Raw genomic sequence first — 25,113 nt, 5'->3', positions numbered from 1 at the left:
AGGAGCATGTTACAGAAGTTAATTCTGTTTACTGCAGTCTGTTTACCATGTGGGAGTACACAAACTGAATTCCTTTTGAATGAGGCCAGACTGGAAGATATGCTTAAAGAATGCACGTATGCCTGTTAGAAATTGTAGTCCAGTATTTGGTCCTATGAGCTGGTAGTCTAGTAAAACTAGTCTGATGCAAAAGTACACCTAGCCCCAGCTCCCTCCTCCCCCAAAAACCCCACAAACAAAAATCTACATTCCATGAAAGATACTCAGTGTGGCCTTTGCATTCTTAATGTTATGTGTAGCACTCTCAGCTCTACTGCTGTTCATGTCTGCACAAGCAAATAGTGTCCTGTTGTTCTCTCCCAGCTGCAGGCTGTTCTGGATCTCCCCAGTGCTGGGCTCTGCAAACTTGCTGCTGTGTGTGCTGTGGCACGCCCAGGTGTTTAGCTCTGTGAGTCTTTGGGTTTCACTATTCCTTTTCAGTGTTTTTAGGTCTGTAAAGATGAGGTGTTGGACCAAATTGTTTCTTTGTGTGTCTTTAGGTTGTTCTTTCTCTTGAGTCTTTAGTCTTAGTAATGGCTTCCAGTAGCGGGATGGACTGAGAAATACTTTTGTCCAAACTGTTTAGTTGGTAATTGCCTATTATGATAAGTTAAGTAACTCTTTTGTGGAAGTGTGGTATTTGAGCTAGTGTCAGCTGCACACGTGACTTTTAGAGAACTAGAAGTGGTTTTACAGCAGCTAGTAAGGATTAAAATGACTGTTCTGGAAACTGTTAAGCTTTTTGAGTTTAAATAAGCTGTGTAGATAAGGTTGGTTGTCTTGTGGCAGCAGCATAACACTAAGAAATATTAACATTGCTTCTCCTCAGACAAAGTTCATTGTTGTAGAGAGAACTGCGCTTGTTACCAGGCTGAGTCAGTGGCCTTGGTTTTGTTGTTGAGGGGGATGTTCTGTATTGCATTGACTGTTACTAACAAATCATTGTTGATGAGGAAAAATAAGCAGTAATTGAAAGAGGATATTTCTGTCAGACACTGCAGTAGGAGAGCTCTGTGATGACACTAAGTAAAGATGATGTTCTCTAAATTGGTATGAATACGAACTTTTCCTGTGTACTTGAATACTATATTTTTAGTATCTATTTCAGCTTTATTTCATGGAAATTCATTATTTAAAAACATTAATTCATATAGTACCTTAGTCCTGCTTAGACAGACTAAATATCTGAAATAATTGGTTTTTATAACCAATTTCAAGTAGTTTCTTGATTTCCATACAAGTGTACTTTTTAATTGAATTGATAGTGTTTTCTAGTAGTTGAAAGCTTATAAAAAAGCGTGTTTGTGGAAGACTGGAGGCATAATTGTTAAAGATGTATTTCCCTTTCAGATATTCTGAATATACTAATTATTCTTGGAAATTAAGACATATTTCTTGTGTTTGCAATTGGTTTGGATCTATTAGAACCAAATAAAGTTCTATTCATTAAATGAATATTCATCCTAGCGTCTCTGACAATTGCTAGGATGTAGGGCTCACCCCCCAAGAGCTCTTTACTAACTGTTTACTTCATACATTTGTGGGCAGCTGGTGTATTTTTACTACATTTTTACTAATTTGACTCTTTAACCATGGCACCTGCATGCATATTGCTGCATCTCTTGGCCCTCTGTTACATTACTGCTGTGAAGTTACAGGAAGAACTTATAGAGAATCTACTTTAGTTTCTGAACCTAGTCTGATCATCAGTCACAGACTGTGTTTGCTGCCACGTGGGAGGATTAACTTATTTCTGGATCTGTGGATTGAAGGGTGAGGCAGAGAGATCTGTCTGTTTAATAGTTATTCCTGTTGCTGTTTGTTTAATACGACCATCATCTGAACTTCAGTGCCAGTAGCTTAAGTTACTGTTCACACCCATGATGTCACTTTAGGAAGCTGAGGCAACTTGATATGCTTTCTAGCTTAGTGTTCATAAACCTTTGTCATGCTTAAATGTATTTGGTTATTGAAATACTATAGTATTGGCACATTATTTTCTGAATTGTTTTTTTATTTCTTGGCAATTTATCCCTACTTTCTACGATAAGTACAAGATTTCTGTAAGAGCAAGCTCTTGCTTAGGATGAAGCCTTAAATGGGAAGCGTATGAATCAGTTTTTTGCACAGTAGAACTCTGGTTTTAATGAGGGTTGCTATTTAAAACCTAAAGGCTTGAAATAGAGTTTCTTTCAAGTTATAAGTCTAATAATGGAAGGCTAAAACTGTGTTTCTGTGATGTGTTGGGAATTGCTCTGGCTATCTAAGTGGCATTTATTCAACACCAGAAGAAGAAGAAGCAGATGTACAAACTACCTGTATTTAGACATATATACAGTTTAATCCTTGGAGATCTTTAGTCCTCTTGAAATTTCAGTTCTTACTGCATGCTGACAGAGTTATTCTCAAACAACATGTAACTTTGCTAAAGCCATCAGATAAATTCTGAGACTTTTATATATTATGATAGATTCTTCTTCATAAGCATTTTTTGTTCTGTTTTTGTTTGGGAATGTTTTTGCTGGAAACAGCAGGGGTTGTTTTTTTATTTTTGCATTGCTTCTGTGTCTATTTGTCCTACATGCTAGTAAGTCACCTTAAAGTTCTTTTATTTTCTGGATTGGAGACATGATTGCAAGAACGATTAATGCATTTGTATAAACAAGTTGACATGTGACTAAGAGGCTGTTAATGTATTTATAACTTCCAAAACTATATTTAAAGGTATGTATTGCTTCTCTTTCTGGAACATTTTATTCCAGGGATCAACTTTGTGGAGTAGTTCCCAGCTGGCATCTGTCACAGGTGGTGTGACGCTTGCGAGTTGTTTATTTCTTAAATGTCTTTTTAGTCTTCTTTGTAACATAGGAAAGTGTAAACATGTAAATAATAATTCCCAGTGTGAATAAAATGTTCTGTCACCAGTTTTGAACATACCACACTTGTATGTCTGTTTTCAGAGTGAGGGAATCTAGAGCCACTAGCTAGGTGTGTTGTAGTTCTCATATTGCATGTAGATGTGTACTATAACATTCCCTCCTTATTAAAAAAACTATTGGTTAGCTTGGATGCTGAAGGCCTGCTGGGATGTTTTCAGATAACTTGAAGAAACTTTACGAATTCTTCATAATTGAGAATAGAGAATTCAGCACAATTAATGAACTGTTTTCTAGGAAGACACACTGATGTGGATGCTGGTTTTTTAACTGCTTTCTTGTCCTGCATTATGGCTCTTTTCATTTTCCCCCTTACTTTATAGATTCAAAAATATGCAGTTAAGGGACTTGCAAGTCCCTTTGAAAACAAAGGCTTGCCTGCCTATTTTGCAACTGAAGCAACTACACTGCATACTTGGAAATGACACCAAGATTTCCTGTGGGAATAGTAACATTTGGAGTATTTTTTTAAATATGTCAGAGATACTGTGTCCATGATAAATTGCATAGCTTAACTGTTCCTGAAAACTCTAGTGCAGGTCCTAAATCTCCATGTATCTTGGTGACCTGAGGTGATTGATAATGCTTCATATTCTTCTTACATTGTTATTTTCAAATTGTGTTTTGGTATTTATACTGAAGTATACTTTGAAAAGCACACTGCATATACATCTGTGCAGTTGAAGCAGGGATGAAGATTTTTGAAGACCTATGACTTCTAGAACTGTCTATATAGACAAGTCTCTGTGATCAGAAAGTTTGGTTGTTTCTGTGAACCATTATAGTATGAATTGTAAAACCTTCCAGGGTAGAAAAAAGCCAGAAAAGAATGTTACTTAGCACTTAAAACATTTCTTGTTTATCAGAGGCTCACATTTTTTCATGATTAGTGAACTACTCATGTCAGACCTAGCACCTGTTTCTCTGAAGAGAGGGGATGCATGTTCTAGGTTCCTGCAGGCAGCCATGTCTGAGCTGGAGTTTCTGTTTGTGAAGTAGCTGTCAGGTCTGGCTGTTACCAGAAACATCCTCCATCTTCCCATTTCCACTGCAGTGTAACTCTGACAGTGGATATATCCTGGAACTGTCATGAAACAAAAGCTTGTGTCACCTGTACTGGATGTAATATGGCCTTGGCAAACACCCTGTTTAACATTTGTTTCCTGACTATTGCCCCTACTCTTCCTAACACCACAGCCCCCTGCCTCCCCCACCATCTGGACGTGGAACTCAGCAATCTGCTTTGAATAGCCCTACTTGAGCCAGGGTGTTGGAATAGGGGAGAACCAGAGGTCCCTTTCCCACCTCAACTGTTCTGTGAGAGAAAACTTTTTAATATGAAGGAGAAATAAAAGCAAGTAAGTGCTGGATTTTGCAGGAACGTGAAGGGGATGGTAATAACAAAAGTATACTCAAGATAAAGGGCCCTTCTCTGGTATTGAAGCTGATTTTAATTTATACTGAGCTTCTGTACTGCTGCTTCTATCTGTTGCTCTTGTAACAAGCGACTAAACTTGGGTCGGTCCTTCTTTGTAAGACTGATAAAGTATAGTTGTAGTACACTCATGTTTTTTTAAGTCAGTTTTGGGTAATAGCCTACACTTTTTTTCAGTTTTGACTTCTTTTGACTTTTGAAATAGCTTGTCCCCCTTGGACAAAAGGGAAGTGGATGGACAAAACTGTCCAATGAAGAAGTAAAGTAACAATGATGCTTAAAAATAAATTAAAAAAAAAAATGCTGTGGAAAGTATGCTACATGCCTAACCCTATGTTTGACCTTCTATATTGACTCTATATTGACCTAAACCTCATTCAGAATGATACTGTTAAAGTAGCCTGGAAATTTTATATATAAGTGGTTTCTATTGTATAATACATTTTTACGTTACAGACAAAACAAACATTAGTATCATGGAGCTTCTTTCCAGAAACTCAATTTTCTTCTGCTTAGAATGAAAGGGAATTGAGTTTGTGTTGTCCATTGGTATATGTAAGCATCAATTAATTATTGCTATATGGAAAATGTGATCCCTTCACCAAAGGAGGTACCATTTTCCACTCTTTGCTTAAGGAAGTGGTGATATTTAAATTTCACCATTGTCAAGTGAGACACAATTAAAATTATTACAGTAGTTTCAGTATTTATGTACTGAACTTCTGTAAGTGATTCTTTTAAGAATTCACAATTCATACATTTTTGTGAGATCCGCTAGAAGCTCTGAAATGTTGCTTGACCACGATTAATTTACAGGGAGATGAATAATACACGTTTAATAATCAGGGTGATGAACAATTTTGCATGTCAGGATGGAATTTATGAAGGTGTAACAGGCAATCTTAGTGTGTTAGGTGAAGTCCAGGTCATGTGTAATGTATGGAATACCCTGGTAACAGTAAGTTGTCTGTTTAGGAGGGAAATGTTTCATTTATCTGCCATCTGCTTGAGCTAGTCGCCACACCAAGAAAAGGTGGTAAAACTTACTTGAGTTTCTATGTAGGAAACCAGGTATTACACTAAAAAACTGTTGTTTATTTTTTGCTACTTCTTGTTGTATTCTACTGGTTGTCTGTATTCTGTTACCAAAGTTTAGTACATGAAGATGTACTTGGACTCTTGGCCAAGAGCATATGTGAGTGTATTCTAATGGTGTTGAAACTGTTGTGTTATACTGTATTTTATAACTGTTTCCACTGGAATGGCTAAGGTAAAATGTTTTCTTAAATAGAAGGTACTATTTATTATGGAAGATAAGGATGCTCTCTGAAGACTGAACACATCTAAACTTCTTGTGCCACTGTTCTTGTTGAGTGACAGTATCTAGATCAAGTTCTCTTTGAATTTAAGAAGATGTAGTATTAAGAAAAGTACAGTAACTGTGAGAAGAAAAAGTTGTCCATGTACTAATTTTGTAGGCATGCCTGAAGGGTTTCTTGTATTTGATAAATATTTCATTCTTGTGTTTAATGTTTTTAAATCAGGGCAATTTCTTATAGTTCTACAGATTTGCTGCACATAGGGGTTTTTTCAGCATTAGTATTTCTTAAGCATGTTCTGTGTTGTCTTTGAATTATGCTAAAACATCTGTTATTGCTAAATATTAGAAGTAAATATTTCTTCTAGCATGTGTCAAGTGCTAGATAGCTCTTCTGAAAAACATGAGCATGAAAAGCTCAAGATCTGCAACCATGAACATTTATTTTTCAGGACTGTATTCTTTTGAGCATGTTTTTAGGTGCTGAGGTTTTTACAGAATACTTTTCTTTGAGAACTATCTAATATATGTAGACTCTGAAGTTTTTCACAGTCCTTATGAAGATGACTCTGGTATCCTGTAGCTGCTTTGACAAGCATTATTTATCAAGTACAGAGGAAATTGATTAACTGTGGAGCAGAATTGTGTAAAATTCAATTCACAACCATTTTCTGTTTTTTCTTAATAAAATGATTACTGAAAGAATTCCATCTGAAGACTGTTGAAAGCTGGCTGCAGTTTATGATATAACGGATAAAATCTGCATCCTTGGCCTTCCAACAACCTTTACACCAGCAGATGGTGGGCGTAAAGATGTCATTCATCATTTATTTACAATGGACTTTATTTATTCTAGTGTCAACAGCTGCCCCAGGGAGCGGGTTATTGAATTCAAATGTGAAGCTCTGGGTTATTTGCTTCCTTTCAAATTTGTCTTCAGAGCTTAGTTGCTAGGAGTCCATTCTGTGCTCTAATAATGATTCATGTATTGTGAAGCCATTCAGTAAATTGGGTTGTCAGGGATTGCCAAAAAAGGTTTAGAGGTCTTGTTCCGATTTTTTTTTCTTTTTTAACAGCACTGTGCTGTAGTTGGTCTCTTCTCCCTATGTGCCTTCTCTTGCTGCTGTTGGTGACTTTGTCCCCAGTTGTCCCCTTTCTGATTGCCCATCCATACTCTTCCCCATCTCTCAAAAGTAGAATTCTATGATCCTGTGATTCTAAGTTCATGGTTTTTGGGAACAAAAAATAAGTATTAGATATGAAGTAATGAAACTTTGTGTTCTGCAGGCAGGGCAGGAGTCCTTCCGTTCCATCACAAGATCATACTACAGAGGGGCCGCAGGGGCTTTGCTAGTGTATGACATTACAAGGTGAGAATAGCAACTGGATTACAATGGTATGCCTTTGTAGAATTGTGCTGTGTTGTACTGTAGTGCTAAGTGTCTCATCTGGTTTGGCTTTTTGTATAGATACTGCTAATCTAACATTGTGTCAAATTTCTTTAAGTGCTTTAATAAGATATAGCATATGTAACCTATATACTTCCAGTTTTCTCTATACTAGTTGAGAAAGCATGCATAAAATCTCAGGAAGAATGAAATAAAATATTTTTATAAACTGTTGACCATCAGCCTCTGGATTACCTTGATTGAGAAATACCTGAAAATATTTCATTAATTCCTTTCTAGTTTTTTATTATCATGAGGGATGTTTTTTCTTTAATTATACTGGACTACTTTTACTGAAGTGCTATTCTGCAAAGGAGTGAAATAGTAAAACATAGGAGTTTGGCTATATAAAGAACACTAGGAATACTAGGAAACTTGTAACATTGCTCTATTTATGAGGTTTGGAAAATACAGGTTTTAATCTGATACTTTTTTAGTAGCTGATCAGAAGTTACTAAAGTTTCCCTGCTGTATTAAATATAGTATTGATATGCAGTTTATCTGTAAAACGGTGGGTACTCTGGCTGGTTTATGAAAATGTTCAGGCTCCAAAGTCCTATTAAGTTGTGTGCCTCCTTTTGTGGGTCTTGGCTCTTGTTGTTGCATTGAGCAACCACTTGTACTAAAGATTCCCTAGATATTTTTCCTTTTGTTCCCTTTTTACATTTAAATATTGAAGCAGCATATAATTTCCTTTGGATTTCCAGTAAATCTTTGATTAATAAATAAAATACTATACCTTAAAACCACTCTACAAGTATGGGATTTATTACTTAGTTTGCACCTTCTGTAAAAACTGTAATGTCACATTTGTGTACCTCAATTTAAAAGATTTCACTGCTAAATTTATTATTCGGCTTATAAATTCACATAAAAATTATCAACCATTTTCTGCTTTCACTTAAATATTACTATATGAGTATGTGTTTATTTGTGCTGTTGTTTGGCTTGGGTTAAGCTCATGGGTACTTTTAAAATTCTGTTCAGTTTTTATATGTATATAAAATTACAGATTCTTACAGCTCTAAGAATCCTTTTTACTTTTTGTAGCAAACATGTTTTCAATTACTTTTTAGCTAGAGTTCATTAACAACTGCTTGTTTGCTAAATTTTTGTTTGCCTGTTCTCCCTCTCAAAAAGGGATTTTATCCCTAGAGCATGTGCACTAATAAATGAGTTGGTTATTCAAGTAGAAAAGTGGACTAACAGGGAAAAGATTTCTTAAAATACTGCTTTTAATACTCATTGTCTTCTATACTTAGGAGGGACACTTTCAACCACTTGACAACTTGGTTAGAAGATGCTCGTCAGCATTCCAATTCCAACATGGTTATAATGCTTATTGGAAACAAAAGGTAAAATTTTATTAGCTGTTATTTTGTAAGAGGGAAAGATTTAACCTCTCTGTATTGCGACTTTTGGGTTTTCTTATTTGTAGGCAATATCTTAACTTCAAATTCCCTTCTGTCACTGTGCATAGTTCTGTGGTGAGCCTAAAACATTTCTTACTCAAACCAATACAATGTGCAGCACATGGATCAACAACATTACATTCTGAATATCTATTTTAGAAGTAATTTTATTCCAGGGGATTGATTGAAAATGCATGAAACAATGGATTATAAGTTATTTTCCATTATGCTTTTTTGTTTCTGGAATCACCCATTAGAAAAACCTAGATCTCTCCCTTACAAAGAGAATGTGATTCCTAATTTGAGGTGTTCTAAAGTGCTTTAGTTTTTGGTTATGTATCATATCAGAGAAAATGTCATTTAAAAAAAAGCCCATAGTACAGGACTCACATCAAAAACTTCTCTCAGAGGTGAGAAGTGCATACCTCAGTGATTGAGACATTTCTAATTTAGAAGACTCTTCCATATTCTGTGCCTTTTAGCTGGGATTGGGGTCAGAGAGTGCTTTTTCACTGTTTCCTGGTAAATTCACTTACTTGGTCTTCTCATGAGTTACACTGTCTAAAATTATTCCTTGCTGATGCTGAAACTTGGTAGTGAAAGTCTTAATAAAAGCACATCAGTGAATATATTATCTGTAATTCTTCTAGTTCTTGATCCAGTGAATTACAGCATATCTAGATTTTTTTTTCTGGATGCAGAATTTTTTCAAAATATCAAAAGCATCAGCTCAAAATTCAATAATCCATTAATTATGGGCCTTTGTGTAATTGACTGGAACTTGTGCCCATGCCGCAATAATTCTTGAAGGTAAAGATGCCAGTTGAAATAATGGTGTGTCTGCATGCCCCTGAAAATTTCATGAGGAAACACATCATTTCTTAGATACTACTAAGAAGCAGATTTGTGATAGTGAGTCTGGGTTTGCTGTTCGGGCCTGTTGAACTTCTTTTTCCTTCTTCTTCCCCCTCTTCTCCCTTCTGTTTTCCCCCATTGCCCCATCACCCTATACCTCCTCCTGAAAACATGCTACGTATTAAGTAATTGTGAAGTTTTTCAAATTTTTTTTGCATTATCTGGTAAATGACTAACAACTTTCTTTTTAATTGAGGAATGTGTCAAGCATAATCTTGACAAATTAGTATAAAAAATGTAACCCTGTTTTATTAAATGAAGCTTCAGTAAACCCCTGATGGCCCTGACCAGCTGTTTTTATACTTGTGTGAGTAAAAATATGGCACTGAGAGAAATGTGTACTGTTTACTTGAGCTAAGTTTGCATGCTTAATTGACATCTGTAACTCTTTCTGATTATCCTTAGCGGTTAAACTAAATTTTCATGTCTTGTATTCTGTGGATGCAGACTGATTTGCAACTTTCAGTTAGCTCGGTAATTCCCAATTGCAGCTAGGTTTTATTCAAACAATAAATATACTTAAAATGCGCACTGTAAATTGTTACAGATTAAGGTGCCACATGAACTAAGAGTATTAAGAGTTAGAATTTTAAACTTTTTAAAGGATATTATTTTCAAGGAGGGCAGGAAGAAAACTCTTTCAATTTTATTGCATTATCCTGAAAGAGTTCTTATGGTAGGACTAAGACTAGAGATGGGTGGAAGGAAGAATGTGTATGCTACCGTAGTAGTTTGGAAGGAATAAACACTGCTCTTGACATAAGTTTGTACTACTGACTTACTACTGGATTTGAAGAGTGTTGAGAATTTAATTTGAAATATAATGGCTGTTTGTTGAAAACATTACAAATACTAGTGTTAAAACATTACAAATACTGTACTTAATCTTCTTTCCAGAACAAAGCATAGCTATATTGATCTAGTAAGACCAAATGCTTCGAATTATTGGAATGGAGAGAGGAAGACAACTGTGGTTAGTAGAAGCAGTTAAAGATCTTTAAGAATATGTTTAGGTATCAGTATTGAGTTTTGATTGGGCTGTCTTTGCAGTTTTTGATACAACTGCATTATTTAAAGTTACTTGTTTATGTTCTGTCATGGAAATAACACTGTAGTGAATCAAGGTTTTAAATAAGGTATTTTTGAGCGTAGCATGGTAGTAACAAATAAAGACACTGCTCAGTTTCAAAAACATAATGTCGGCTAATACTGGGAGTGCTTAAATATAGTGAACATCAGCTTCAAAATTGCTTTGAGAAGATATTTCTATTATCCTTATCTTCAAATTTTTAAGATACTTAAATAATGTGCTGAATTGTACTGACTCTGTAACTCAGCTAGCATTTAGTTAAAAATTACAAAAACCTGCTTTGCTGCAAAATACATGCCACAGTGAGTATTACATTTTTTTAATATACGTAGAATTACAGAGTTGGCAAAAACTGAAGTCTAGCATGATACATTTTGTTTGTATTCTGACTGCACATTAACTATATCTATTTGTACACTAAGAATAGTTACAGATTTCTAAGATATTTATGCATCTACAATTTAGATGAAAATTCATTGAAATATATATCTTACACTTATACATGAGTAATAAGTATATAATTCTTACTGCTCAAGATGTAATATACTTATAAAGAAGGACAAACTGAATTCCTTGTTATTAAAGAATCTTTAAAAAGTAAGGGTGAAATATTTATGTCTGTATGACTTAGAGAAATAGATTTGTCTCTAGTTGTAAAGTCCAAGAGGGGTTTTTTTCTGCTTTTTTTGGGTAATAATTTTGAATTAAATTGCTTGGAAAGCAGGAAGCAAGAACTTGTCTAACAGTCACTTCAATTTATTTTGCTGCTGGAGGGCCAGGAGTTTCACAACCTAAGTGCTAACTTACTGGGAGAGAACAACTAATGTAGTTCAAAAGAACTGAATTCTGCTTTTAAGTTTGGGGTTTTTTTATCAGAGAAGAAATTGACTGTATGAAGTTTTGCTACTGAATAGAAAAAAATAACTTTATATTTTAAATTGTTTAATATAAATAACACATTCATAAAAGCTCCTTTATCAGCTCAGCTTTATAGTATTGAATTGGTAGATAATATAATAGAAGAGAGTGATATATACTGAAAGTACAATGTCTAAAGTTAGTATTCAAGGAATACCTAGATAAATTCACACTCATCCTGTAGAAAGCTATTTCATGAAATCTTTGATAAGATTTATGTCAGCTAAGGTGTATAGCTCAAGGAAGTGTGATGCCCGTGACTATTCCATATACTGTAAGTGCAGAGTTTACAATAATTCTACTTTGTTTAAGGGCTTGACAAGTTATATACCCAAGTTCTGATGGGGACTATTGGCTTCTCGGGCTTATAAGCATGTCTGTGAACAACAATCTTTACATGGACATGTTAGACCATGTAATTTAACTTTTCTTTTTTCTTCTATCTTAGTGATTTAGAATCTAGACGAGAAGTTAAGAAAGAGGAGGGTGAAGCATTTGCACGAGAACATGGACTTATCTTTATGGAGACATCTGCCAAAACTGCTTCCAATGTAGAGGAGGTAACTTTGCTCAATACTGGCTTTTTACTAAAACAGTTGATTTAAATTACACTTGTCTGTATAGATACTGTTCCTCTAGATTTTGGGTTCCTTAACTTGAATTAGCTACTCTTTATATTATGAGAATAATATATTTTATATATATATTATATTATATATATATAATATGTAAAGCTACTCTTTATGTTATGAGAATAATATATATCATATATTATTCTATGTTGTAATTGATTACACTGCACTATTTATATTGTTGAGACTTCCTAATTAATGTACTTGTGAGGGTTTTTTTTAAGTATTTGGTCAGAGAAGTGGCTAACTTCTGTCTGCTGTGAAATCTAAGAAGTAAGGCTAGAATAGATTTGCTAGTCCAAAGCAAGCCAAGCTGCTGGTATTCTTGGCAGATGTCACTGTAACCTGTTCTAAAGGCTCCTGGTATATCACGAGCTCTTCACAGCAATCTCTTGTAGTACTTTGCTATTTGTACTGTCATCAGCTTTCCTGTATACTACCTGGTAGGAATCTTCTTCAATTTGCACACAGCTTCTATTTTCTGTCCTCTGCAGACCTGCTGAAAGGGTCATTGCCTTGGTTACTGTAGTCTGCTGTGTATTTCAATAAGTTTTTCAGTTCTTGCTACTTTAACGAAATTAGGTCTTTTCAAGTTTGGCTTATAGTTCACATTTCTGGACGCATGTGAGTTCTTGCATTTCTCACCTTGGTTTACTGCCTTCCTTTCTTAAAGGGTAGTCATGGTGGGCTGAGCTCAGCTGCAACTGAATACCCACCAAATTGCTCATTTAGTGTTTCTGTCCAGCAGGATAGGGGAAAGAGCCAGAAGAACCAAGACAAGATAAAACTCAGGGCCTGAGATAGTTTTAAATATTAAGGAAAGAGATGAAGAGTGACAGAAAGGCGGTCACTTTCAACTTCATACAAACAATTTGAATTTCAAATTAGATTTAATTTCTCTGAGAACCAGTGACTTTGACTACCCTTTGGTTTTTATTCTTGAGCATTATGTCATATAATATGAAATACCTCTCAGGCCAGCTCTGGTCAGCTGTCCTGGCTGGTTTATGTGCCCCCACAATTTTACCTGCCTGAAGCCTAACCACTGTCAGGAGAGGGCAGCGTAAGAAATAGAAAACCTTGACACTCAGCAGTAGCTAAAACATCAGTGTGTTATCAACTGTTTAGTCATAAATCCAAAACACAGCACCATGCAGGCCGCTGTAAAGAAAACTGTGTTGTAGCCAGACAAGTACAGTGGTGAAGCAAGAGCTCCAGCTGAGATGTTAGTGCTGTGTACAGCAGAAAGATTGCTTCACATTGTCTTTCAAGCCCATACTCAGTTCATCCACACTGACCTTTCTTACAATGACATAGCTTCTTATACTACATAATCCATCCCTATTCATTTCCAAAACTATCCTAAATTCAAAATGGTGTGTGACCAATGAGGTGTTCTTTTAGTGGTAAAGCCTTTTATTTATAAAGTATTTAAGTTTTTTGCAAAGTTACAGTGAGCTACAAATGACTTCCACAGAATTAATTACTACCTGATTCTAAAATTATCACCTCTTTTTGTGTCAAAAAATACGTCCTAGTGAACGAATTGTCCAGTATCTAATGCATCTCTGATTATCAGGAGGCAAATGAGCATGAAGGTCTTCATCAAAGAGTTCACATAGAATCCTATCCTTGTGTGAGTGATATGTGTGTGCGCTAACTTTCTAATTTTGGTGGAAAAGCTTTAGGATATAATCCTTTCCAGTGACAGTCAAGTGCATTTTTTAAATGGTGTTCTCAGTAAACACAAAGAAAGTGGTGTGATGTAGAACAGTTAAAGAGATACGGAAGCAAAATCCTAACCTCTAGCAGTTTTCTTCATATGAACAAATCAGCTTCTGTTGGTAATGTTTTTTTAAGCTGTTTCAGTACACTGACGTTTTTGGTGCTTAGAACAGTTTAAAATTCTTCATTATATTCTTCAGGATTTTGTTTCATTACCTATGTCTTGAACAGAAATGGATGATAAGGAGTGGAAAACATTCTGCTGGCTGTTTGTTTTGTGCAAGGCTGTTGGAGAAGTTTCCACCCTATTTGCATAATAGGTAATAGATGGTAGGGAGTGGGAAGTAGATCCTTCATAGTTACTTTGAAGACTTCTAAGAATTCATTGTGACCACAGGGTTAAGTCATCATATTTCATGTGGAATGGGATTGTGTAAAAAGAGCTTCTGCATCACTGAGAAGATAGAACGGTTACTGGAGGCAGGTTAGGCACAGGCTTATAATCTGACTGCAGTGCAAGGACAGTTAATGCTAGTCTCTTCAGCAATATCATATTTATTTGAACGGGAGGTTGTTGTTAATTTCCTTTTAACCTCTGTCTAAAGCTGTACAGGTAGCCAGCTATCAAAATATTACTGGCTTTTTGTGCTTCTCTTTTTTTCTTCTTGGTGATTTCTAAGGTTATTGTAGTTAGAGCAGTGTACACTTTCATGAATGACTGTGGGCTTTCTCACGGTAGTCTTGTTAACTTTTAGAATCTTGGTTAACATATTTGCTCTGCCGTGTTGAATTGTGAGTGGGTGATGTGCACTCTGAAACGCTGTTGGCAGACTTCAGTGTTGCTTATTTACTTATTTCTAAGAAAACACCATGATGTCCATTGGGAGGCTTTTCTCTTGGACACCTGTAAGTCTGGAGTCTGTACCCCAGGCAGGCTTGCACTTGTTTTAATCATAGCATCCATTACTTTCTGACATCTCATTAAACCAACACATAATACATAATAATTTTTTCTGTCTCATTTGCGAGACATTAGCCATTTTATCACATTAGTTTTTTTCATTGGTAGTTCAGCAATAGTTTGTGACTCTTAATTGTGCTCTTACCTGCAACCTGCAGTTCAGAGTTTGCTGAGAACTTACTGCTTGGGCAAGGGCAGAGTAGAATCACCACCATGACCTCAGGGTGACCATGTAGTCCCCTACAGCACATGGTGCTTAATTCTTTGTCCCTGGCATATCAATGGCTTGAATCTATTTATGCACACTGATTCTCAAGAAGTAAGGATACCTAGCTGTATTTGGTAACTTAGTGCATTATCATTTCATTCCAGACGGCTACTTTTAATAATGATTAATGATGTGACCAATCCTAAGCCAGAAAGTTTTCTGGATGCTGGTCAAAGCAGTGCTAAACAACATCACTGTTCAGAAGCTGGTCTCACTTGAGTTGTGCCGCTGTACCACTGACTCCTGATGTGAGAGTTGGTTTTAGTAAGTTGTTTCCCATATGGAGGGGTGCCTGTGCCAAACGTAAGAGCATTGTTTGTGTTATTCCAAGTTGCCTGTACATAAATAGAATGCAATAATAAATTCCTTATTTAGGATTAAATCTGAATAGACTCATGGTTTTAACTGAGCAATGGAGCACTTCTGATACATGGAGCTTCATGGTCATTCAGTGGTTCTGTTTCAGTTGTAACTTAATTTTCTCTTCAGGCAGCTTCTTTCATGCTTTTGCTTAAATGACTAACATATATTCAAAGCTCCTGTAGCTTCAACGGTGGCACAGATAAGAGAAAGAAGATGCCCTTTTGTAATATTCTGAAGGGTGAAAGTGAAAATTTCATAGGAAGATCAGATTCTTAGTGGCATCTAAAGTTGGACTGATTTTTAGAGTGTGTTTTATTTGCCTTCCAACCCTCCTTGAACAGAACTAACAGCTGGGAAACAAACAGTTGTTTGACATGGTAATATAGTAAGCAGGGATTTATTTTAAAAAACTTAAAAATCATAGGATGTTAATTTTCATAGCAAGGTCAAGTAACACACAAGAGGTAATCTGACTAGCACTCACAAAAGAGTAGGATTGCTAGGTCATGAGTCTTTAAAAAAACCCAAAAAACACCCACCCAAAAGTTAGGTTTATCTTAATTTGTATCAAAACCAGTATTCCTTCAAGTTCCTGGAAATCAAAGTTCTGTGACCTTTCAGCTGTGCAAAGCTGACATCTTAGCCAGTTTCTCCCATGAGAAAATGGGATTGAAGCTTGTGTCAGTTCAGGTGAGGAAGGGAGAAGGGTCAGGACACCTGGATGTAATGAGGATACACAGCTTTTAGCTCTTGTGGCAAATCCTTGGATTGGGCCCCAACTTCACAGTAAGGAACACTGGCTCTGCCATGGTTCTTGGGGCTTCTGGGCATCTCATGGTATGATGAGAATAAAAGGTCTCAATTAACTGAGTGTTTCAGTCTTCATAGAAGAGCATGATACTGCCTGCCTGATCTGTAGATTCCTGGAGAAATGGATTCTTAGTTCTGGGTTGGGGGGGGCGTCTATCTTTTTTGTTTTCCCTCAAGTATTCTGTCCTGTGTAACTGTTCAACAACAGTTACAGGACTTTTTAAGTCAGTTTGAGCTCTAGTAATTTGCATCATCTCATTAAGTCTGTCAGAAAGATTGTGCCTCAATGGGGACATAAAGAAATTGCTGTCGACTGCTGGTTTGTGTTTTTTCGCCTATACTTCAAATATAAGGTTAGGAATGTGTTGGGGTGCTTTTTGGGGTGTGGGTTCGTTATATAGCACCTTACTATGCTTACTAGCCCCTCTGCATCCCTTTTAGTGTGCTAGGCTTCTTCCTGAAAGATAATTTACTTGCAAAAAGCATTGCCTTACTGTGGGTGCATAAAAGAACTGCTCAGAGCTTTGGAATCTCACTTTATTAAGTAGCCATCCAGCATCACTTACACACTGGGATGGTGAATACTTTAGACATAAATCCATTTGTTGGCTATGTTGTTACTGTTTCCAAAAGCATTCTTAAATAGTAGAGTAATCTAACTATATCATATCTTACTGCTAAAAGATAAGATAGGAAGTTGGAGAGGAGAAAGAAAATTCTAGGTGTTGGCTGGGTCATGCTTTAGAATTTGTGGTACATTTAACCTTTAAGCATTCCTTATGTAATTGCAAGAAAGAATCTAGGAAATAATGATTGCCCAATTTTTATTTCCACGCATTAAATTTAATTTTAACATTGCCACCAGAGGGCAGCATGTTCCACGAGCTAGCAGTGCTGAACATGATCGTACCTGATTATAGGCAAAGATGAACTTGTAAAGTCTTGAGTTTTGAAAAGTATCAGTGATTCATTTACAAGTTTTTTCCTGCTATGCTCAGCTAATAGCAAAGTCCTAAGATTGTTGTCCTGCCAATAGCTTTCTGAGAAAGACAAGTGGCATTATTGACATCTGCAAGTAAAAACTAAGTGTAGCTGCTCTACTACTCACGTTCTGGTGCCCCTAGCTTATTATTACTGCTGCATACAGCATCCCTGAGACAGAGGTGTCAGGAACTTACTCCCTTACCTTTCTCTCAACACCGTTTCTTGTGTTGTTTTTACCAGTTACAGAATTCATTCTTCCTGGATTTGTTTCAATGGTAGTCAAACTGTATTACTTGTTTATTTGTGTGATTATGTGAATGTTGAAGTTGATTTAATTCTACATTCAGTGTTTGTAGGGTTAATTTACTTCAAATGCTGTATCTGTAGTGTTTCGTAGTTGCAGTTTTGGGTTGTTCGGGGAGTTTTTTGGGGCAAGCATCGTGAGACATGACTTCTTGATTCTCATGTTGCAATATGATCTGGGAAACTCCTTATACAAATAATCTAAAGTGATAATATACTGATATATTGTGATTTAAAAGCCTCTTTTGTTGGCTGTGCAGTAGGTGCAGGCATGACACAACAGGCAGATCACGTCTTGCAAGACTCACTTTCCTACTTGTACAGTAATGCACTTTTCCTCGAAGGGATATTGCTATTATTTGGGAACCTAGTTATAATGAGCACACAATTGAAAAACATGTTACATTAAAACAAGTCACTGAATAACTTGTATACAGCCTTTTTAAAATGCTGTGATAGTTATATTCAGCGGTCTCATGCAAAAAGCATCAGTAAGTTGGGATTTAGAAAATGAGCAGAGTTAAACATTAAATGTAGACATTTTCCTGAAGGTACATTGTTTTCTTGAATTTTCCCAAAATGTAGTCAAAGATTTTTAAATTTGGAAGTCTAACGTAGATTTTGCAAAAGTCTCTCCCTTCCTTTTATGAGTAATAGAGGTACTGTGTACTAGGGCATTGCCATCTTTCAGGTGGTTATGTATAAATGCAGGGTGAGTCTGGTACTGCCTCCCCTGGAGCGGTGAAAATTAACCTGGACCTGATTTGGGGTGGAAAAGCATGAGTATCTTTGTCTAGTGTTTTAGTAGCAGCAGCATTATAGGAATGTACAGTGCAACTGCAGTAGGCTTGGTAGGCAGCCAGCTGAGTCCTTGTAGGCTTGCTGGTGAGGTCTTGTGTGGAAGTGGCTAAACTGCACCTGGATCCAAGCTGGCGTGTGAGGTGCTACAGCTGTGTTCTTGCAGTCCCCTGCATGTGGTCTAATAAATCTAAACTGGATTTGAGGGGAAATCATTCTGTCTTTCTGCATTTATGGCTCAGTTAATCTGAAAATAGGATAAACTGCCCATAAATAATTAAGAGTTTATAGTATACTGCATGTTCCAGATAAGAGTGAGAACATGCAGTATTAAAAGAGATTTTTGGAAGAAGTCAGTTCTGCTAAGTTCACCTTCTTGTCCTTGATAATTGAGGCACTAGCATGCAATGCCAAAATCTGATGATAAAGTCTTAAAGCAGGTGTTCTGCTGTTTTAGTGATCTTCTCAGGTGATTGATTCTGCTTACACTTTGAATCATAAGTTAAGATACATGAGTCTGAGAAAAAAATGGAAGTATCAAGGGATTCAAGTCTCTTTTCAAGACTGACTAGTAGCAATTTGTTAAAATACGTACAAAGAAGAGAACATGAGATATACTTATTATGTGCTGTGTTCTTATAATTTGTGTTCAAATAGGAATTATTTCTGTGGCCCAGTGCAACCAGGCATTTTGCTATGCAAAGTAACAGTGAGAGAACAGAAATTATAGAACTGAGATAAATGGAATATTTGGATTTTTCATATCAGTAGTTTCTTGGCCAATATGTTTAATGTTAAAATATACTGTGCTGAACTCAGTATGCTCTTTTGCTTTGTACAGTACATGTATAGTAACAGAAGGAATTTTTTGTGCAATGCTTTTTTCCAGTGCATTTTACTGGTTTTTGCAGTAAAATGATTGCAAATGCATTGCTACAATGACTGTTCTTGAGTGTAGTATCCAAAATTTAATTTATTCTCAGTTGTATCAGTTTGGAGTCTGTTAAAATTCTGGTTTGTTGCTCTAAAGCAATTTTTATAGGTTTAATGTAATTCTCATGAAATTAATTCTAAGAGTCTTGGTGTACTTAGCCAACATCTTCTAGAAGAGTTAGAAGTGCCAATTGTTAAGTGCTTGTTTACATGAAGTTATCATAACACTTTTTAAAGACTTCAAGTTCTGTTTAATGTCCCGCTGAAGTAGAAGTAAGGATCCTCACAGAATCCAGCTGTGTGAATTTTCAAAGTTGACTTACACCTTTCAGTGGGCACATGTATGAGGCCATGACAATAATTAGTATGTTATCAGGAGCAAAGATAAGTTTGAATTTTTTTTCCTTACATAGAAAACTTCAGTTTCTGAGGAATTTGAATCAATTCATAGTTGGCCAAAAGCCAATTTTTCTTCTCAACTGTAACACGTGTTTGAAAAACGAACTCGCTTCCTAAGTGCCTTGTGAATCTGCAATGATTAATTCTTCTCATTATTTTGCTGCAAATTCTCATGACCCTCTGTGATGATTCGATCACCCACTTAGAGTTTATGCATATTCATATCTCTCTGCTCCTGCTGCAGTCGTTCAAGTCTCCTTCACTGGCTGTGGTGTGTGCTTGGTGCAGTAATTGAGCTGCAGTAGATTGATTACTCTGGGGAGCTGTAAGGCCTTTAAAGGTGAAAACATATCAGTCCTGTTAATTAGGAAACAAAGCTCTGGTGGCAAGTTCAGCAGTCAAATGCTTCCAGTGTAGAAATGAGGAAAGGTATGATTTGTTCCTCTCCATGAACCCTGTTTACTTTTTTATATTTGAATTAGATCTGTATTTGCTGTAATAGGCTTGTGCAGAAGGTAGCATGTCTTGTATGATTGCATGGTGTTGGTATTTTAAAACAAAAAGAACTGTGTGTTTATTGTAATTACTAGCTGCTGTTAATCACCTCCTAAATTATACATTCTTTTAGGTGTTACTTGACCTATAAAGCTAAATGAGAGATGAAAATGGAATCATTGATTGTAAACTTTAACCAAAAACATCTATATCAATCACTTGTTCAGACCTGATGTCAAAGTATTTTCTCTGAATTAAAACAATAAATTTTTAGAAGTCGATACAAAACCTGGGGCCCCTCCTTTCTACTATTAAGATGTCTGTTACTCATTGTGTGCAAGATTAATTAAAGAGAATATGTTCTTAAAATTAGGTGAATATTAAATGATAGTGTAAGGTTTCAGCCAGCAGACAGCATCCTTACATCATCATTGTAAGTACCCTGTGGTTTTATGTTGCTAAGCACTCTAATCTAGAGTGGCCTATTACAAAGATATTAAGGGTAGGGGAAACCATCTGCCACACAATCTATCCATAAGGGTCAGAAATAAATAATTTAAAAGTAATTTATATATCTTAAAAACCACTTTTTCCCTGTAATTACTGGACAACAGATTGTAGAATACAGATGTTATGAAAATGCCACTGTTTTTGTAAACAGCATGTGATCCGTTGCTGCTTCAGGGTGGGTTATAGGATGCTGTTGTCATACCTGTTTCTGCAGAGGTCAGGAAGGAAGTCTCACTGAAGCAACTGCACATGAGATTGAATTCCAATTAGTGCATCCTACACTGAAGGATATCTCATTCATTGTGTCTGTGGTCTTTTTTCCTCTGTTTTAGGCATTTATTAACACTGCAAAGGAGATCTACGAGAAAATCCAGGAAGGAGTTTTTGACATTAATAATGAGGTAACTTTTAGTACGCTGTACACTTTCTGCTTTTTTAAAGTACACAATTCACCTTCCCTAGAAAGCTGGACAGTAAAAAATTTGTCTATTCCATTTGGCTGTGGAATTGTCTGCCATTGTGATAAAAATGGATTAAAATAAGTGACCCTATCCATCCATGAAGCATTGCAAAATAATATAAATCCCCAAAAGGGAAGAAAATCCACTTTCATCCACTTCTCCATATGGTGTCATCTGTTTTCAAAGATAATTTTCCACTATGTAAATGGAGGACCATGTTGATATGCCAGATGCACTCCATGAGCTGTCCAGTGTAGGGGAGGGATTGCTTTGAGAGTTACATAAAAGACTTTTGAAATGTTCCTGGTTTAGGTGGCTGGATACTGTAGGGAATAAAAGATTAGCCATTTTGCTTATGCACATTAGTGAAATTAGAGATTATTAGCGCTTGTGCCTTTGCGTGTTTGGGATAGGGGTGGAGAGCTGGAGAAGGGAACAAGGCTAGAAAGACGTATAATGTCTCTTAAATTTTGAAATGACTGTGCTGTTGGAAATCTTGCTTCATAATACTAGTATTATATAAGCTCTCTCTTAACAGTGTCATAAAAAATTTGACACTGTGAGGTGATCAGTCTTTTCTGAAGATCAAATCTGGTTTTTTATCCTGTATGTCCCTGAATATTGTTGTTGAGGTGCTTAGTGAAACCACATGTGAAAATCTGCACCACCACTCTGTTCTGTTTGTGCTCTGTGGAGAGGTATGTCCAGATTGTCAGTGTGATGCTTCTCTTAAACATTACTGTCCTTGCAGGATTGTTCAGAGTAGGGAGGGAATTGGCAGGACTCAAATTAAGTAGCTTCATCTCTTTCTACTCAATATATTTCAACATGAGAAAATTGAGACTATGGAAAGTATTACTCATGACTTCAGAGAGGAAAAAATCAGAAACTTCAGTAGTAATGCAAAGTAATGCATCAGGAAACTTGTAGCTAAATAAGACATGAATAGTAATCCTCTAAACTAATTCTAACTGGAAAGTGTGTGTGCATGTTGGTGAAACACTTCTTAAATTTAGTTCACTGATGAAAAATTTAAGATCATCTTTCACATCTTTCCTGAAGAAAATGTAGTTGGTAGTGCAGTATAAATTGGAGAGCAGAGTGTCTGAAAAAGCATGCTTGTTGTATCTGTCGAGTTTCATATAGTAGCTGACTGCTTTACTGTGACTTACTGAGCTTTGATTGCAATATGCTGTCAAGAGCCAACAGTCCATGCTACTTATTTGGCTTTATGCCAAGTCTGGCTTCTTGATTCCTCAAGAAGTTGCTATCAGCCCAGAGGGGGCAAAACCAATGAGCCATAGGGCATGCTTTTTATTAAAGGGGAGTCAAAGAGCGAAAAGAAACCACATCAGCTGCTGTCAATACTAAGCGAGTGCCAGAAACCCGAAGGCTACCACTGCTGCAGAACAACTGCCAAGCACTATAAATCTGAGATTTGCTGTGACGCAAAGTTTCCTTAAGAGCTTAATTTCTGAAGCTACTGTATTACTTTTCTCAAAGTGGTGTATTTTTAGGTAAAATCCACTTGAGGGAGTGAGGGTTAAGATATAAGTGTGATTTTGATGAATGAAAGAGCTACGCTGTGTGTGGGTTCTTGGCAAGTAGCCATGTCTTTTGGGATCACAGAAATTATTGATGACACAGAACACTCGTATGCCCTTAGCCTCTACAGCTGATTCAACACAGAAAGAAATGCTGTCTAGAGAGGAAAAGTTTTATATTAAACTATTAAACTAGTGGAGATTTTGGCAAGAGGGGAGAAGGTTATACATTCTTAGCAAATGTTGTGTATTTTTAAGCTATATGCCAAGTAGTATTCAAATACAATTCTTGCTCTGTGTTTTTTTAATAGCAGTTTAAGTTACAGAGTGTAACACAGAGATAAAATTTAAATGAGAAGGAAGGCATCTTACTTTAAATAATATTTAATTGCTAAGAACATGCTGGGAAAAATTACAAACTTTGATGTATTTATTGCATATATTAGGAGAACTTATTATATGATCTTCTAAATAGAAAAAGTAGCTTTTCAAGTATATTCTAAAATATTTACGCTGTGTATTAAACTTCATTTCAGGCAAATGGCATAAAAATTGGCCCTCAACATGCTGCCACCAACGCAACACTTGCAGGCAATCAGGGAGGACAACAGGCTGGAGGAGGCTGCTGTTGAGCCCGTTTTTACTTTCTAGCTGCCTGGATGAGGCCTACTTACTTGTTTGTTCACCCTTCCCTCCCCCTGCCCCGCTCGCCTCCACTTCAGTTCAACTGAGACATGAAACTTGTAAGTTGGTTTCCTGTTGCAGAAGACTTTATCCTTCAAATTCTTGTATAACTTTGAATAAATGGTTAATGTTCACTTAAAGACAGATTTTGGAGATTGTATTCATATCTATTTACATTTGATTTCTAGGTCAATTGATGTGATTATTTTTGTTAAATGTTGTCTTGTGCCCTTGACTACGAACTGAATTGTATTAAACACTACAAAGTCATCTGAGTATTTTAATCAGTTTGTGTAGTTAGGTTTCCCAGCTCCTGAGGTTACCTAATGTTTAATATTGTAGAGCTGTCCTCAAGTTTTTTGTCAATTTCCAAGGCTATGAAGAGAAGCAGAAGGACTCTTTTAATTCTGTATTTATCACTTTCTGTATATATAGTTTAATAACCTGCTTGGGTGTACTTGCCAAGCTAGAATTCTTTAATGCATTTGCATAAAATCTATACTACTTAGAGCTTGAAAACTACAAAAGCATTAATAGGAATTGCTTGGATGCTAAATTTTAAGCCTTTTCGACATTGTTAGCATGTTCATGCTCCCCTTCATTATCCTGAAGTCCAAGAGAGATGCTTAATGTATATTACTAGAGGCTACATACGTGCTATCTATTTTAATGCCAAATGTTTGCTGTTTATCCACAATTTCCACAACACCTCTTCAGAAATGGATTAGCTGTTTGCCTTAACAAATACTATAGGTGAAAACAGAGTACGGATGAAAAGTAGAGGAGGAGTTGATAAATTTAAAATAGCACATTTTAAAAACGTTAATCTTCTCAATGGTTTTTTCTTGTTTACCACTTGATTTCTAGGTATATTTTTCATGCAAGGACAGTTTTTCAACCTAAATGTATAGTGGTCGTGTAAAGTTTTCTTTTAGTGACAACTTGTAATCCTAAATATATGGTAAGCATCTTGTCTATTGTGAAGAGGGTGTGAAAATAAAATCTGCCAGTTTGGAAATCTTGATGAAAATCAAAACTACAAATGTTTTGTTACTTATTATGGTGATGGCTGGGGGGAGGGGCCATATTTTTCCTTAAGTGAAAGGATTGTAACAAGGCAAAACAAAATCCTGTGTTTAAGTGTTTATTTGTTAAAATACAGAATGTTCATGTCACCTTTCATACAAATGTGCAAACAACTGAGTTTCCATCTCATCCTATTTAAATAATAGCAAACAAAAGGGTGATGCTAATGCTAGGCCATGCTTCATGTATTGGGGGAAATAAAGGGGTGGGGGCAGGCAATGACTGCAAAACTTTTGTCTGACTGGACCAATATTGACTGCAACACAACACTGGAGGAAAGGGATCCTCATGTCAACCATTCTAATTGTCAGAACTTGAACATCCAGAGTGAATAAATTTCAACCTGATGGGTGTAACATAGCAGTGGTTCTGAGATTAAATAAAATTTGAAAAAATGGTGTGGAACCTTTTGTTGGTACCTCGGGGAAGGGGGAAGCAGTATGGATTTCTGTTAGTTGCTGACTTTACTTTTTTTACACACTTAGTAACATTTTCAGCAATGTAATATAATTATTTTCAACTTTTAAATTATTAAGAAGTTACTCCTTTTACGTACTTTCAACTGTTACCTGTTTATTATACAGAGTTTGCATTTATAGCACACATTTACTGTTTCAGTTGAAGTTTGAAAATTGCGTTGCATGAC

At 36.1% G+C, this 25,113-nt stretch overlaps 1 protein-coding gene across 3 annotated transcripts in view; it reads left to right on the top strand.

Annotated features, from left to right (window-relative positions):
- Positions 1 to 24,872, top strand: part of RAB2A (RAB2A, member RAS oncogene family) — a 43,571-nt gene extending 18,699 nt beyond the window's left edge. The window contains exons 2-7 of one of the 3 annotated variants that reach the window (XM_041473767.1): positions 364 to 448; positions 7,016 to 7,098; positions 8,439 to 8,531; positions 11,960 to 12,071; positions 21,025 to 21,093; positions 23,234 to 24,872. In XM_041473767.1, coding sequence (XP_041329701.1) covers positions 364 to 448; positions 7,016 to 7,098; positions 8,439 to 8,531; positions 11,960 to 12,071; positions 21,025 to 21,093; positions 23,234 to 23,329 — 538 coding nt within the window. In that variant the 3' untranslated portion in view covers positions 23,330 to 24,872. Of the gene's footprint in view, positions 1 to 307; positions 449 to 7,015; positions 7,099 to 8,438; positions 8,532 to 11,959; positions 12,072 to 21,024; positions 21,094 to 23,233 lie in introns of those variants that run through there. The other 2 variants (XM_041473766.1, XM_041473765.1) reach the window with 2 other exon arrangements.
- Positions 24,873 to 25,113: the final 241 nt, after the last annotated feature.

The sequence above is a fragment of the Pyrgilauda ruficollis genome, unplaced genomic scaffold, assembly GCF_017590135.1.
Source record: "Pyrgilauda ruficollis isolate IOZ18807 unplaced genomic scaffold, ASM1759013v1 scaffold30, whole genome shotgun sequence".
In the NCBI taxonomy this organism is placed as follows: domain Eukaryota; kingdom Metazoa; phylum Chordata; class Aves; order Passeriformes; family Passeridae; genus Pyrgilauda; species Pyrgilauda ruficollis.
This window is presented reverse-complemented; position numbering and strand designations above follow the sequence as displayed.